At 35.2% G+C, this 16,518-nt stretch overlaps 1 protein-coding gene across 1 annotated transcript; it reads right to left on the bottom strand.

Moving 5' to 3' along the window:
* Positions 1–40: 40 nt before the first annotated feature.
* On the bottom strand, positions 41–15,207 carry LOC100233066 (MLO-like protein 11). The gene is made up of 15 exons (XM_002282154.4): positions 14,135–15,207; positions 13,690–13,747; positions 13,298–13,533; positions 12,995–13,111; positions 12,256–12,316; positions 7,233–7,327; positions 6,304–6,378; positions 4,649–4,734; positions 3,098–3,147; positions 2,783–2,823; positions 2,367–2,537; positions 2,192–2,227; positions 1,773–1,840; positions 1,607–1,667; positions 41–638 (listed from the first exon to the last, which is right to left on the bottom strand). The coding sequence occupies exons 1-15, from the start codon at positions 14,258–14,260 to the stop codon at positions 228–230; spliced, it is 1,692 nt and encodes a 563-aa protein (XP_002282190.1). The 5' UTR covers positions 14,261–15,207; the 3' UTR covers positions 41–227.
* Positions 15,208–16,518: the final 1,311 nt, after the last annotated feature.

Here is a 16,518-nt window from a genome sequence, read left to right on the forward strand (position 1 = left end):
CAATGCCACTAGGCTGAGTCCATCGAGAACATAGAAGAGAAACGGTAAACTATAGGCTCGATCATTATCATTATATGTGAGTAAAGAAAACAACAAAAGCTCACATTTCGATTCCTTTGTTCTTCTATGAGTTACATATCCATTTCTTTGTTCTAAAAACTCGTGTTATAAGTTACAATATCCTTTTCTTCTATTACTATCTTCTTGATAGGGGGGTCATTCTTCTTTCATTCTCTACTAATAGGCATTGAGGAGGATCTTAGAGTATTTGAGGAGGATCTTAGAGTACCTTCTGGGTGAAGGTGCAATGCGACTGATGCTGAAACAGAAGCAGAGGGTCGAAGAAGAGGTGTACCAGCCCGACTTGAGGTTTCGTTAGCCACAGGGGAAGGATCCAATGTAATATGAGAAGCAGGTGGTATCTCGATTTCCATGCACCCACGATGGACAGTTTCAGGGGTATCGAACAACCGGTTATCATCTTCCTCAACTGACATTACCGTGCTTGTGTCCGTGTGTATGGTAGAATCGTCTGTGAACATACCAAGCCTTCTCTTCCTCCTAGCCGCTTTCCCCCATCCATGAATTGTCTCTCTTATTCTGTGTGGAATTAAGGCTGCCTTATAGTTTGTTCCCATCTGAGAAAATTAAAAATTCATGCTATTAGAAAACTATGTACATAAATTGAAAGCAGCAAATCATATTTTGTTAGCATATTCATGTATCCAATTGACAGCACTTATCAACCAAGTTTTATTCATTCGGAAAATGAGGATATCTACAAAGATAGAGCTTTCACCTCCAATTATGTTTGTAAACAACCAGTTCATTATCAATTTCTGAATCACTTGTATTGTAATCTCTTAAATATTTCCAGGTATGTTATGAAAACAATTTAGTTAAAAAACATTAAGCTTTACATACACCTGGCATTTGAGTTCTACAGTTACAAGCATGATCCATAGAACCTAGAATGAACAACTGGAATGAAGGTTGTGACTGGGTTGTAGCCAGTTGATCTAACACTTGACTAGGCAGCCCATGGTGCATTGATATGTTCAAAAATCTAGATTGACGATAAAGATTCTAAGCTCCAGCATTATGATCATTGCTTAATCAATGAAGTAAGTGATAAAAGTTCAAAAGTACTAAGGTAGAAGAATCATATCATCAAGTATTGCAACTTTGTATGGAAATGGGATATGTGGATTAGAGAGATATTAGGCCTTTCGAAAGAGAGTAGCTGTTGTTTTTCTTGGATGCTGAGATCTGTTGATCTGGTAGAAGATTGAATAGCTAAGAGATAAGCTTTATTGATGGAGATATTTCGGGGATTTCCCACCTCCCTGATTGTGTTCATGTATGTTTTCTATGGTTCCCTTCTAGTTCTTATAGAGTATTTAGGCTTTTCCTAAAGCAGAATTTATTCTGTTTATTTCTTCTTTGTTTTTGCTTTGAAGAGTAACTCTTCCTTCAGGTATCCTTTAGTTCTTTATATTTGAATAGAATGGTTATTTCTTACAGGGAAAAAAACTGGCAATCAAATACAGGTGAAAAAATATTTCATGGCCCCAATTCAATTGGCAAATAAAATCATTAACGGTACCTGAGTAACCAGTGCATATAGTGGCAAAGTGCTATAGCTGCAAAGGAACTGTCCAGCGAACCTACAAGACAAAATCAGTAATACAAGGCCCATAATTAGCAAAACATTTCTTTAACAAGCAGAAATGTAGAACATATTATCACAGCTAGTTGAACAGTATGCATACCCCAAAATCAGCCGCATGTAGACCAGTGTATGTTTCTTAATAAAGCAAGAATCATAACCGAACTGCCACTGTAAATAAATTGATCATGACAGTTTAGTTAAAAAGCAACATATCTCCGTCCTAGCAATTTAAGTAAACAAAAATAATTCTTTGTTCCCTTTTTACTTCCAGTGCTTTAACATCTCACACTATCCAGTGCTTTTGCATACATCCTATCAGTTTTATCAAAATCAGTGATTTCTTAATGATGGAGCAATACAAAGACAGGAAATAAAATATAGAAATTAATTTCTTTCCAACGAATAAAAGAAATCAACTTCTAAGTTAATTTCAGGTTGGGCAAAATTGAGTAGAAAAAAGAAAAAGCTATCTTCACCATTCCAACTGAACCCCAATCATAGATATGGAAAAGGAAGTACCCAAAACCAAAAAAATGAAGCCAGCTCAAACGCGTTCTGCAAATAGAGTAGAAGAAAGAAAAATGCATATCAGTGTTACTACTCTAGGCGTTTGAAGTTGCTAGAAAATACATTTCCTTAAAATGATGTATAATAGAACAGTAAGCAACATCACAATGACAAACATAATGCGAACCTGGAATAGAATAAAATGGATTAAGAACAACAATAGTTCTGGCTTCTTAAACCAAAAAAGATCATTTCGAGGCTTTAACTTTGCTCCTGCGAAAAATCCAGTTATGCCAGCATTCTCCAATGCCAAGGTTGCAATAACATGTTGCAGCTTTGTGCCCACCAGAAGAACAAGCTGCATTGAACATAAAGCACATGCACATCATAACATGAGAGAGGCCAACTAACAAAGTTGGTGATAGGCAAAACTTTTATTTAGAAAAATTCACTCATGTCACAGCCCCACTTGTTGGAGATAAAATAAGGTACAATATTAGGGCTTTCAATTGTCTGCCTACAGTACTATCTAGAAATGTATTCATGGCACACACAGGTGACTGCTAAAATTTTAAAACTAAAGTTGATCCAAGCAAAACTTACAGTAATGGGAATCATGGCTATCCAGAAATAGAGATTTGACCCTGTACAAAGGAATAAAGACCAATAAAACATTAGTGAGTTAACAAGATCAAGTATTAATCTCAAATGGAACAGAGGTTAGGAGTGGGAAATAATGGCTGTATTGATCACTCAAACAAAAATTATGGTTAAGTGACCTGCAGAGACTGTGACTAAAAGGAATAAGTGCGCAGAAGTATTCTCACATTAGCACAACCTCAGTATTTCCACAGTTGGCCAAGGGAAGCACATAAAAATAACAATTTCCAGCCACAATTTTCCCATAACAAGCCATACCTCTTATATTGAACAGCATAAATACGACAACAAATCCCCACAATGGGCCACTGCAAGAGATTAAACAAATAGGCATTTAGTCAGTTGTTCTTATGGAACTCAATTATATAAACCATTAAAAACACCAATGAAGAGAAATTAGTGATGCCTGGAAATTTTGAACTGAAGGCAAAACAATTGAATCAAACTTGCAGCAATGCCCTTGGGATTTACACAATTTACTCCAGTAAAGATTATAGATTAACCAATAATCAGTATCATGTATTTTGAGGACCCTGGCCATGAAGGGGCTTGATACATTTTTAATAAAATGCAATCTAACAAACCATGCACATGTATGGGAAGATAATAGAACAAGGAAATGGAAAATTAATTGACCTGGAGCCCTCTACTCACTGCAGTCAGTGAAGATTGGTTTCAAATAGTAAACTTCTTTACCATTGAAATAACAGTGACTTCAGGGATTTTCTTAAATATGGAAATTTATATTTGAGGTGTGGTTGGAAGTGAACATAAAGAGAGGTCATTTCAAAATTTTGTTTCTTGCTAGGAACAGAAAGTGGCTTTGGGTACTCAGGTATTAAGATTAAGACAGCAACTCCTTTTATAGTCGTTGTTCAGAAAGTTTTTTTTATATATATAGGTAAAGAAAAGTCGTATATGGAAAAGAGGAGACACCAAAAGCAATGCCCTCAAAGTATACAGGAAGTATACAGTAAAAGCCTAAAGGCTCAACCCAAAGGGGGAGGGAAAGAAGCAAAAAACATCACCTGCCTTTACTTAGAGCCTAACCAATCAATGAAGCTAACAAGAGAAATAGGGCTCATATTTACAGACACCCTAGACCAAGACCATAGATTACATACAAAAGAAATTTTCAATCTTGGGATCGATAACTCCTCATTGTCAAACACTAACATGACCATCTACAGGAAGTATATAGTCATTGTTCAGAACGTATTTAAGACATTTCTGATACATCAGAAGCATACACATCATCTAAAGTGTAAATTGAAAGAATTCTATGGATTATGTTCTTTTGAAAGGAGAACGTATTCTAAGACAAGTCAATATCTTTTTCTTTGATAGGAGAACGTATTCCAAAATACTAAAAGTTCCTCCTTGTCATATATATTACTCTGCACCTTCAGGAAGATTTCCATGATTTCTTGTACAATATTTTCAGTTCTTTCTTTTTTTTGGTAGCACAATATTTTCTTCTTTCTTAATGGGTTTCATACAAAAATGTTCATTAAATAAACCAAAAGGACATCCTTTTCAGGATTCATGGTTAAAAAATATGCTCGGCCAAAATAAACAGATGTAAACCTTTCTCACAAAAAAACTTATAATACAGAAGTTAGTTCATTTTTTTCTTTCTGATGGCAGCCCAGGGGTTGGGGGCCATGGGCTGTGGTTCTGCAAGGTATAGCCTTGTAAGACAAACAAAATGAGGTATAATAAACATACATAAATGGAAAACAAGAAAAAAGTTGTGTTCATTATTAAGTAATAAAATAATTAACAAATTTGTAAAACTTTGTTGCTTACCTCACACCAACTATCATTTGGAATTCCTCTTCCATAGAGCGAATCATATAGCTGTGAAAATCATATTTTAGTGTGAGGTTGTGATTCTGCCATGAATCAAAAAACAAAGAGTAAATATTCATAAAACAGTATTAATACTTGTACTTATTATGTAGCAGCAACAGACTCTAACAATTGTAGAATGCTTCGATAGTACAAGAATAAATAAAAGACACACAGGATCAATCAAGAACAATGCAGAAAGGAACAGGAACCAAATTCTAGAATTCTATAAATCTGACTGATAAAAAATCTCTTTCACAATATCCATAGGAGGAAAATATTAAAGATTCTAATTGTCAGTCTCAATCATTGATTCCATGGGCCCCAGCATGATTCTGTTATGAACAACATGCCATGTGAACAAAGATACAAAGCATAAACATTCAGAAAAATAACATGGAACAAGGAATAATTAAAAAAAAAAAAAAACACACATGAAGGCAATGTAATAGAGTACATGCATGGTTTACTACCTGTCATATAAAGAGCATGGACTTATCAAAGTTATAACATAAAATTTAGATACCAAGTAGCCATTAGGGCCATTACAACCCTGCTCATATCAAAAAGTAATAAGGTCCTTTTTTTTTTTTTCTGAGAGGCAAATAAGAGAAAGATTAATGGGCACCTAGCAACAAGTAATAGAAAAAATTAATATCATCTTCAGAATCACATGATATTTGAAAATGAGAGGAATTACTTGCCAATCACCCATCCCCTCTTCAGAAAGAATCATTCTGAAATAATGATTTCCAATCCTAGTAAAGAAGCCTATCATCAATTTATTTTTCTTACGCTTATGGACAACAGAGTTTAATTCTTGTGGGTCAAATTCAGTTTGGGTTCATAGAATTTATGATGTAACTGATTGATTATTTATAAATTATTGATGATAGAGATAAAAAAAAAGAAAAAAGAAAAAGAAAAGAAAAGTCTCATTTTAACTTGTGATAATCACCTGGAACGACACTCTTTACTTAATATCCAATTATAAATCTGAATTGAACTTTGCTAATACTGATAAAGAAAACTTCCTGACATTGACCAATGGTTGAGGTTTGGAGGACTGTAGCATTCCCTATCAGTCAAATCATGATTATATGCATCTTCCCAAGCTAGAGCTATCTTCCATTGTTAAATTTAGGGATGTTTTGATCCTTGCCACATAGCTCTAGCTCTATCAACTGCTATCACCAAGAGATCCATGCACTCTTCCAAAAAGGGGCATTTGTGGACAAATAGCACTCCACAATTTTAACCACAACAAACCACTCATAATAGCTTTCCATAATCCCACACCATGACTTCCTCTTAGCCTCTCCCCCACCCATTGCCTACAATATTAAACTTCTATATGCTCCTTGTTTAGGTCTTCTTTCACCATATGGTTTTATGCCAAAATGATAGAATCTTGTATTATACTTTATAGAACACTATAAATGTGCAAATACTCGATGCAATATTAGACATAGGAAATTAACGATATAATAACAAATTCAATCTATCTTTGAGGAACAATGCTTCAAAAACCTTAAACCAGAAACATTTCCATAAATAAAACCATAGGGTGACATATTCATCATATTTATCTGACACATGAGAATGGTTTGTACCATTATGAAACCCTTGCGGAGAGTAAGGTAGTCAGCACGAACCACCGAACGCCCAAATTGTCGGAAGAAACAGGTCTGCAATTTTAATGTGAATCTAAAAATAAATTGAAATTCAAACACAACCACTTTATGATAAGCTTAGAGCTGTCACATAAACATGTAGAAAGTACAGCAATAACAACTACTTCAAAAAGATATGTCAGAAAAGCAAGAAAACAGGGAAAAAGAGAGAAGAGAAAGGATAAGGAAACTGAAAAACAGAATGAAGAAGAATCTTAACCTAAATAGTGAAATCTCTCCTGCAAATACTCTTAATGCATTTTTCAAATGCTTGAAGTTTACAAACTTGAAATCAAAATGCAAAACTATGATATAAAAGGTTTCAATTTCAACTTTGTACTAGCCTTTGACTAGTAAAAAAGAACAAATACTTGATGGAAGTTGATCAAAGTTCAGTTATGTTTTTCATTTATGCTGTATGTGCTTATATGAGGGGGTTTAATAAAAAGTCAGAGCCCCCAAGTTAATGCACTAACTTTCTGGCCATCTTTTAGAGCTGCAAAATTTCAAGCTATTGTTTAGAGCTGCACAAAATTTCTTGGTATAAGATTTCTTCTATGTTCTTTGCCTAATAAATAAATAAACCATTCAAAATAGTTCGCCAAATATTTCTACAGGAAGAAGATCTAAGTGTGAGCACAAGAAGTTGGGTAATAATGAACCCTACAAGTAAATCATTGTTTCCTAATAAAGGATTTGATTTGTGAAACTCACAAGGTTTCTAGAATTCTTCAGTTAAATAATATGCATGATAGTTTGCTAAATTCATTTCTAAGAATAACCCTTGTAAATAAAAAGAATACATCGTAATAACAGGGAAAAATAATAAAAACCAACAATTTTATTTCAATGAGAATTTGTGCACCTACCACCCAAATAAGAAAATTATTCCTGACCAAAGGATTTGATGTATGAAATTTGACAAAGGTTGATTGCCTTCGTATTGTCAACTCTCTCGTGATGTCTGTAATACAGTAAGTTCATGTTAACTTATTCGTGATTTTTGTCAAGAACTAGCTTGAATATACAGATATCAAAGAATCTGAGAATAAACTTTAAAACATGCCTCAGATCAACAATGCTGATGAAGCTCACAAAGGCATGATACGCCACTAAAATATCAAAGAGGAAGAGCATATAATGGCCATGTGAAACCACATCAAGCAAGAAGATCTTTATTAGAAGCACTGTTGAAAAGCATAACTTATAAATTAAGAACTAGCTCATACTCTTGTAGTTCAAACACATTGTATAAAGATATTCATGCTCTTGCTTGATATTCTAAATATCATGATCTTCACCAGCACATATCAAGTTCTATTATATTTCAATTTAATTTTATGGGGTGCACTGTAGTAAGTATTTAGGAATGGGAACTGTTTTAAAATACATATGGGCTAAAATGAAGACTATAAATCAGTAAGGATAAATTCGAGGCATGTGATAATCTGCCTTTGTTTTTTTCCTCTTTCCCAAAAGGAAGAGGTATGATAATCTGTCATGTTAGGAAGAAAGGATGGGGATGAAGATTCCAATATCTTGTACAATCAAGGAAGTATAGCTCAATGGCAATATAGTGTAGCTGATTAGATTGTTCAAAAGATGATTAAAACTACCACAAAAAAAAAAGGTCCAATTCCAGTACCCTCAACTTGGAATCTTTCATATAAGAAAAAAGTATTCCAGTATAGACAGATGATAAGGGTGATATTTCAGACCTACAACCATCAGGGAATTAAACTTATGACTCGTGCTATAAATAATAGGGCATGAAATTGGTCATGCAAGCTATTTGCCTATACATACATACATACATACATATATGCATGCATGCATTTGCCTAGACATACATACATACATATGCCTATACCTCATACATACATCATACATTTGCCTATACATGCATTTGCCTATACATACAAACATACATTTGCCTATATATACATACATACATGCATTTGCCTATACATGCATACACACACATATTAGACCTACTATGCTATTTATCAAATTAAAAAGAGTAAAAGAACATATAACAGGAATTCTAAAGACACAAAATGGTATGTGCTTGGAAAAGACAGGGTATCAACCAGATGCATAAGTGTTCAAGGACATACTTGATGGAGCAATAACTAGTGCCACATCAACTGCAAGATGCTCAAGTTTTTGCTATCTTGGATCCATGGCCATAATTAAAGAAAACATTGCTCATAAGTTAGATTAAGACAAATGAATGAAGAAGTACACCTAGAGGGTTGCATTATTGTCAAATGCTTATAAAATTGAAGGAAACCAATTCATCTATCCTCCCCTGATTATTTACAGTACATAGAGGTTTGTAATTACAGACCTTGTTAACAATGGAAGAAGTGAAGACAAGTAACATGGATAACTGCCACACAACTCTATGTTGACGTGGATGAGGAGAACTACAAGTCTAAAATAATTAAACTAAAGATGGATGAGTAACAACACAAGCTAAGATGCATAATAAATTAATACATTCAGGAGAAACAAGAGTTACAACCAATTGTAAGCAAAATGAGGTGAATTGGTTTAAAGAGATTTTGGCCATTTCAAAGAAAGAAGAATCTCTGCAGCACAAGTAATTTGTTTCAAAGTAAAGGCACTACAAGGACATGATAAATTGCAGTGAGAACTACGAGTCAATCGGAAAAAATATCATCAAATACTCTTTTTTTATATATATAAGTAAGAAAAAGTATTGTATTAAGAAAGAGGCTCTAAAATCGCAGCCCAAAATGTACAAGAGAAGGACACTCCCCCCTTACAACTAGAACAAAAAAGAAAATTGTCCAAACAAGATGTACAAAAAACAGCCCCTTCCTCAACGGGATCCCACCCAATCAATAAATTCTATTAACATCGAAAGACCATCTTTTATAGACGGTTTGGTCTCCAACCAAAGTAAATACACAAAATAAGCTCTCAGCCTTTGCAAGGACAGCGACCCATCTTCAAAAGCAATTCTATTTCTAGCCTTCCAAACAGACCAAAACAAACATAAAGGGCCCGCTTTCCACACTGCCCCTCGCTTTTTGCCCACCCAAGCACCATTCCAACCCAAGAGGGTCTCCCTTACTGATAAAGGGAACAACCAACACACACCGAACAAGGTAAAAAACAGCTTCCACACCTCCCTCGTCTTTTCACAATGGAGGAAAATATGGTCAATCGTCTCCTCATGAGCTTGGCACAAGAAGCATCTATTTGCTAAGGCCCAACCCCTCTTTTGAATTTGGTCCAAAGTTATAGCTTTACCCCAAAGCTTCCCAAGCAAAGAAACTAATTTTTGGTTGCACCTGAGAGTTCCATATTATCTTCAGTGGGAAACAAACCGATGAATCCGGTTCTAAAACTTTGTAAAGGGACTTTACCAAGAAGTTGTCATTTTTGGACTCCAACCACCTCACCCCATCCTCCTCATCCATCAACACTCTTTCCCCACACAAGCACCCCAATAGGTTCCCCACCTCAACCAACTCTCAATCATTGAAGGACCTAGTTTCCAACTCCAAACCCCCCGCTCCCGCTTGCTAAAACAGTCCACATATCACTCACCTGAACCTCTTTGGATGCAGCGAAAGCAAATAAAGAGGGAAAAGATTCGCAAAACAATGAAGTTCCACACCACTTATCCTTCCAAAAGCTCACCCTCTAGCCATTGCCCACCACTAAAGATAGTCTAGAGCTAACAAGGTGGCTAAGCTTCCTAATTGCTTTCCACAACCCTACTCCATACCCCTCCCTAACCTCACAAGAACACTACCCATGTCGATCCTCCCCATATTTCCCCCTTATAACTTGGTTCCAAGAAGCCTCTCTTTCAGTTGCAAAACGTCAAGTCCATTTTCCAAGGAGAGCCTTGTTGAGCAAAGTGAGGCTCTTAACCCCCAAACCCCATTTTCTTTTATCTGTACAGACTGTCAACCACCTCACTAAATGAGGTTTTTTCTCAAGAGCGCCACCTCTCCATAGAAAGTCCCTTTGGACCTGCTCCAGTCTCATTCTAACCACTCTTAGCAGATGGAGGATGGACATAAAATAAATGGGCAGGTTGGACAAAGTACTACAAATCAAAGTAATTCTCCCACCCTTAGAGATATATTGTCACTTTCACATAGCCAATCTTTTATAGAATCTTTCCTCAATGCCATCCCAAGCTACCACAGAATTAAAAGGAGCTCCCAACGGCATCCCCAAATATGTGGACGGAAGACTTCCCACCTTGCAGCCCAGCTCACAAGCCAAATCATCCATGTTCTCTACCCTTCCCACTAGGATCAGATCACTTTTATCCAAATTAACCTTCAACCCAGAGATTGCCTCAAACCACATCAACAACTAGCACAAATACATCATTTGCTCCTCCCGCACTTCACAAAAAATCAGAGTATCATTAGCAAACAGCAGGTGGGAGACCTTGACCCCTTCATATCCTCTTCCCCGTACTTAACATTGCTCTCTTTAAAAGACAGCTAAGAGCTTCTGTTGCTATCACAAAAAGGTAAGGTGAAAGCAGGTCTCCTTGCCTTAGGCCCCTAGAGCTTTGAAAAAAGCCCGAAGGTGTTCCATTAAGCAAAACATAAAACCTGACTATGGATAAACACCACTTAACCCACCTTAACCACCTCTCCCCAAACCCCATTTTCTCCATAACTATAAACAAAAAAGACCACTTCATATGGTCATAGGCTTTCTCAATGTCCAACTTACATTGAATCGCCCCTCCATTGCTTTTCAAAATCGAGTCTATTACTTCATTCGCAATGAGCACTGCAAACAATATTTGTCTACCCTCCACAAACGCATTTTGGGTCTTGGAAATCACCTTAGCTAACACCTCCTTCAACCTATTAGCCAGCACCTTAGTCAACCACTTGTACAGCCCCCCCACCAAGCTAATTGGTCCCACTTTTTTCGGGATCAGAACTAGAAAGGTAGCATTCACACTATGCACAAAGCAGCCCGATGTGTGAAATTCCCTGAAAAAATTCATCACCTCATTTTTCACAAACTCCCATGAAAACTGCCAAAATGTCGTGGAAAGCCCATCCGAGCCTGGAGCTTTATCCCCTCTGAAACTCAACAGAGCCTTATACACCTCCTCCTCAAAAGGCATCTCCAACCCTGCCACCTCAAAATCATCCAGACTCTCGAAGGACAGTCCACTAAGACTGGATCTCCAATCACCCAAGGTAGAGAGCAGAAGCTGAAAATCTCTACTTACTTCCTCTCTGATTTCACTCATCAAATACTCTTATTATTTAATACAAAAAATGCCCTAAGATAAAGCTAAATGGTGAAAATGGATTTGTCTCATCAACTGTGAGTAGTTGGTAAATAAGGCTTTGCTTTTTCTATTGGAGTTATATAGGGCCTTGTTAGGTCATATTCTTTAAGAAAATTTATATGCAATTCCACATTTTTCTCATGGAACTTTCATAAAGTAGTGACTTGTGTGCATTGGCTTTTTCCATTAAACTTTGAACCACAGTAACTACAATGGGATCAGGTTGCCACCATGGCAGGTTGTTGAGATGCAAATCTGATACCACGCAGGAGAACAACAATACAAGGTGCAGGCACAAAGTTAATCACTTCCTATCTCTGGTCACAGTTTTGCCAAACTTCCCGAAATCCTCTCCAACAAATTCACATGCACCAACAAACAATCCTAAGTACCCTAATATAGCAAATAATATCTAAACATTTGAATTTCTAGCACCTACTTAATTTTCTACAAAGCCATGAAAGTCATTGAGGATCCAGGAGTCAGAATTTATAAATATGTACTGTATCCTCATCCACAAGAAACTTCAGTCAATATAAAGGAACTGTTAGTCTATCTGATACCATTTTAAAGCTTACCAGTCAATACATCATGCCGGTCCCTATGAGCTTCATCCTCCCATTCCCTCCAACTGTGAATCTGGACAAGTAGTTAATATGTCAAACTGTTTGCAAAGGTAATAACAAATAGAGGAGCTTTTCATTTTTATTTTCCAATTAAAGGCACCCCACACTCTGCCCTTCCTTTTTTTTTGCCATACAATTTGGAGTTCTCAAACACAAATGAGATTAATAAAGGTCCATAACCAAAAAAGCAATTTCACATGAGATATGTCTAATCTCAATTTAACAATATGGGAAAACCATTGTACATTCATATTACGCATGGATGGACCAAACATTATGTAAGAGAAATATGGCTACCCTATTTGGGCACTTGAGTCACACCTGGGGATACAAGTAAACTGGATGGCCATAGAAAATAAGAAGGAAGCAGATTCCATGTCTAAGAAGGGAGCAAAGGCCCTGGAGGATTTTAGAGGAGATTCTATCTTTCTAAGGCAGGCTAGAGTCTTCAATTTTTGGATCATTTTGTACAGAGGCTTTGATGTTTATATTGTAGATACAACAATTTCCGTTGATCATAATGAGTTACAATAATTCTTAAATCTTTCTTTGTCATTCCACCATTCTTTCATTTCTTAAAACAGCAGAGTTAAAATTAAACAAAAAAGAGAGGGACTGCAAGATGAGTAAACAGATGCAAACTTTTGAGTCAGGTTTGCCGTAATTATAATTGAAAAAAAAAATGTTTGACCTTCACAATTGCCAGCAACATAGTTAAGCAGCTGTAAGATACATGTGTTACTGCCATGACAAAGATGAAGCGGTGCAACTGCTCAAGACCTTCATATGAAACAAATGGTTCATGTCCCTGCACAACAAAACAAATTTTGATTTCCCCTAGATCATTCCAAATGTTAGCAGAAAGAGTTTAGATTAAAAGAACCACATTGGAAAAAGATGAACAAATTATCTCAGTATGATAATTTGAATTCAACAAAACCAAGGCTAGAGTTCAAGACAATATATCAGTATTTTATATGGATAAGTCACTTGCCTCTTTGCAGCTATTCTGACTCAAGACATTCAACACTCTCCTAAATGAGTGAGGAAGAACAGAACCCATCAACAGTTTACGTTCCTGAGAAGACTTTCTTTCATTTCCTTCTTCAATATCAGCCCTGCTGCAGGGAGCAAAGGGACTATCATAGAACTTTGATGGAATGCAAATATCAGATATCATGCTTGAGGTTGCCGTGAGAAGGAGAGATATAAATCCAAGCAACATCAGCTCTGAAGACAAAAGTCCAAAATATGAAGCTTAGAAATGAGAGAATTCAAGTTAAACAAAGTTCAACTTTTATCAACATTCACTTATCACTACTGCATCAGAAATAATTGTTTGACAGATCTAAGAGGTTGCACGCAGAAGCGCCAATTGCCAAATACCTTCTTTCATTTTCTCAACAGCTTCAAGTAAAGGCTTTCGACTAGTTTTCCGCAACCACTGAAAAAACAATTGAAAAACATAAAACTATGATATTCTGGTATTGCTGCATGACAAATCAAACTCGATTTGGGGCAAACCTAATAGAATATAGAAAAACATTAAAATTTTTAAAGAGTGGAATACAATTGATAGGTATAAGAGGCAAGACCCCATGTCCATGGAAAATTCACAGAATTTTAAAGAATGAAATTCAAAACACTACAGTAGCATTTCATTTCCAACAAGAATCTCAAAAGACATAGAAACCCAGCTTTAAGATCCTGCATTCAATCCTATATGAAGTAAATTAAATAAAGATATAAACCTACTCCGTATTATTGACCACAAATGAACAGAAAAGAAGGCATCAGGAAAATATCAGCATATCTGCTGAATGCCACTTACATTACTTAGTCGGTGGATTGAGCGCTCCACAAGCAAGGAAACAGCAACAAAGATCGACAAGACAAGTGCCACAGACCATGTTGGCGTTAAGGCCAAAGATCGTGTTTCCTTTTCATTTTCTGCCATTCCAAACACTCCTAGTTGCAAAGCGTAATCTACAATCGAAGTTTAATTCCAAAACCTCTGTCCCAGGACCAAACTCAAAAATTTTCCAATGTGGTTATGAGCCAGAATCGCTGACCTCAATTCATAAGACATGACCGTGTCAAAGAAAACAGAAACATAAATTTTCTCGCCCAGTATTCACGTACAAAGGGCGAGAATCCAGCCCCGAGACTTTTGTACAGTAGCTCAGTAATCAATGGGCCTTATTGTCCATGCCCCAAAAGAAAGAACATGGAAACCAACGGAGACCAAGACAATGACAAGAGAGGGGAAACGGGTTGTTGAATTAACCTGAAAATATCACTATTCTTTCGTCATTTTTCCAACAACCGGTAAACTTCAAAACTGCAATCGCACTGAAATTCACCCCAGAATGAATTTTTTTTACAAGTCTTCAGAAAATGGAGTGGAAACTGACATAGTGGCATTTTCCAATCAATTCAGCCACTTTCAACACTCCCTTCTCCTCCAAATGGCACCCCACTACTTCTTCAAATAAAAAAAGATCAGGGTTTTTTTTTTTTTTCAAAATCACAGAAAGGAAAAGCTCATTCCCTTTAAAGGACAAAACTCATCTCATATATCTGTCACATTATCATCTCCCAACTCCCACATTTCTCCTCCAATCACCTTCAACACAAAAAGCCCAGATTCAAATACCCAAAACCAAACCCACCAACCCCACAGGCAGAAACAGTGATGGGATTGGGAGCTGAGCTGAGAGGTAGAAAATAGTATTTCGGTAGATTATGGTAAGATGTGGGGTGTTTCCGTAACTTTTCTAGGGTATTTTCAGTGCCTAGACAATTTTTGAGGATCTTGAGAAGAGCCAAAAAGGGAGATCTATTCGATGGGAGCAAGGCCAGAGGGACCTGTGTGATGGCACAGCTTAAAGTTTAAAGCTGTCATGCCAACTCATGTGCTACTCACATGATTCCATTTTTCATTGATTTTACACGTTTTTGTGATTTTAACGTACACCCAACTTCCACGGAAATTCATGGACGCCACCTTCGGAAGACTTTCCTACAAAATTTTCCATTACAGTTTTTAAAAAAACTCTCTGATGAATTTTTTTTTTTTTTTTAAATAAATATAAATTTGAGAACAATTTTTAAATATTTTAAATTATCATTTTCATTTCTAAAATATCAAAAACTATATTTAGTGTTGTTTGAAAACAATTTATTTTGTAAAGTATTTTTAATAATTTTATTTTTGTATAGTTTGTTTAGGATAATTTTTACAAAGAATTTTATGTTTGGAATTATATTTTTTATTAAGATTAAAATAATGTAACTATTTTTAAATTTTTATTAAATCAAAATATATTTTTTACATGGATTTTAGGAATTATCTTGCTATTTTTCCTACCTGCATGTTTAGGATAATCTTCTATCTTTACATTTGGTGTGGGAGGGATGGAGCAGATCATTACTGTTGGCATGTGGTTAAATTTTTACTTGAAAAATTATATGTAAATAAATTTTTATTTAATAAGAATAATTTTGATATTACCAAAGGTTTTAATTAAATAAAAATATGTTTTTATATGATTTTTAGGTTATATATGATTTCAAAAAATATTCAAGAAAGAAAAAAAAATGTTTTTTACAAAAACTATTTTTTTATGTTTGATCTTATGGTGAAAAGTATGAAATAAAATCAAATGTAATTAAAATAAGTTATAAATATATTTATTTTTTAAATTATTGAATCTTTATATTGATGAATTAAAAATAAGTTAAATGATTTTAGACTAGCATAAAAATATAATTTATAGACTTTAAATTTATTTTTTATTTTTTTCTATTTTTTTTCTTCTTCTACTTTTTCTTTTTATTTTTTTCCCTTTATATTTTATTATACCAACAGGAACTTTAATACAAACAATATTAATTTAAGAATACAAAAATAAAATAATTAACACAAAGGCGCACAAAGTTTTAACATAGTTCAACCAATAATACCTATATCCACGAATGAAAAATAATATTTCATTATACAATAAATAATATTGCAAATGACAAAATCAAATACAATTATTGTGTTCTGAAACATCTCATGTTTCCTTATTATTTATATCTACACCTTGAATTACGAATCCCCTCACTCTGGTGATATCTCTCATTTTTCATCACATCTCTATTCACCTCGTATAATTTCTTTACAAATTCATTTTCATTTCATATATAATATTTTTTTCTCAAAATTTCCAT

Source organism: Vitis vinifera, chromosome 19, assembly GCF_030704535.1.
Source record: "Vitis vinifera cultivar Pinot Noir 40024 chromosome 19, ASM3070453v1".
NCBI lineage: Eukaryota > Viridiplantae > Streptophyta > Magnoliopsida > Vitales > Vitaceae > Vitis > Vitis vinifera.

What these genes read in the sequence shown, in the direction of transcription:
- LOC100233066 (XM_002282154.4), bottom strand. Translation starts at nt 14,260, where the DNA reads ATGGCAGAAAATGAAAAGGAAACACGATCTTTGGCCTTAACGCCAACA. An exon ending in GTCAGAATAGCTGCAAAGAG is followed by an intron (nt 13,112 to 13,297) that starts GCAAGTGACTTA and finishes TTTGTTGTGCAG; the next exon opens with GGACATGAACCATTTGTTTC. An exon ending in TACATGCGGCTGATTTTGGG is followed by an intron (nt 1,668 to 1,772) that starts GTATGCATACTG and finishes TTTGTCTTGTAG; the next exon opens with GTTCGCTGGACAGTTCCTTT.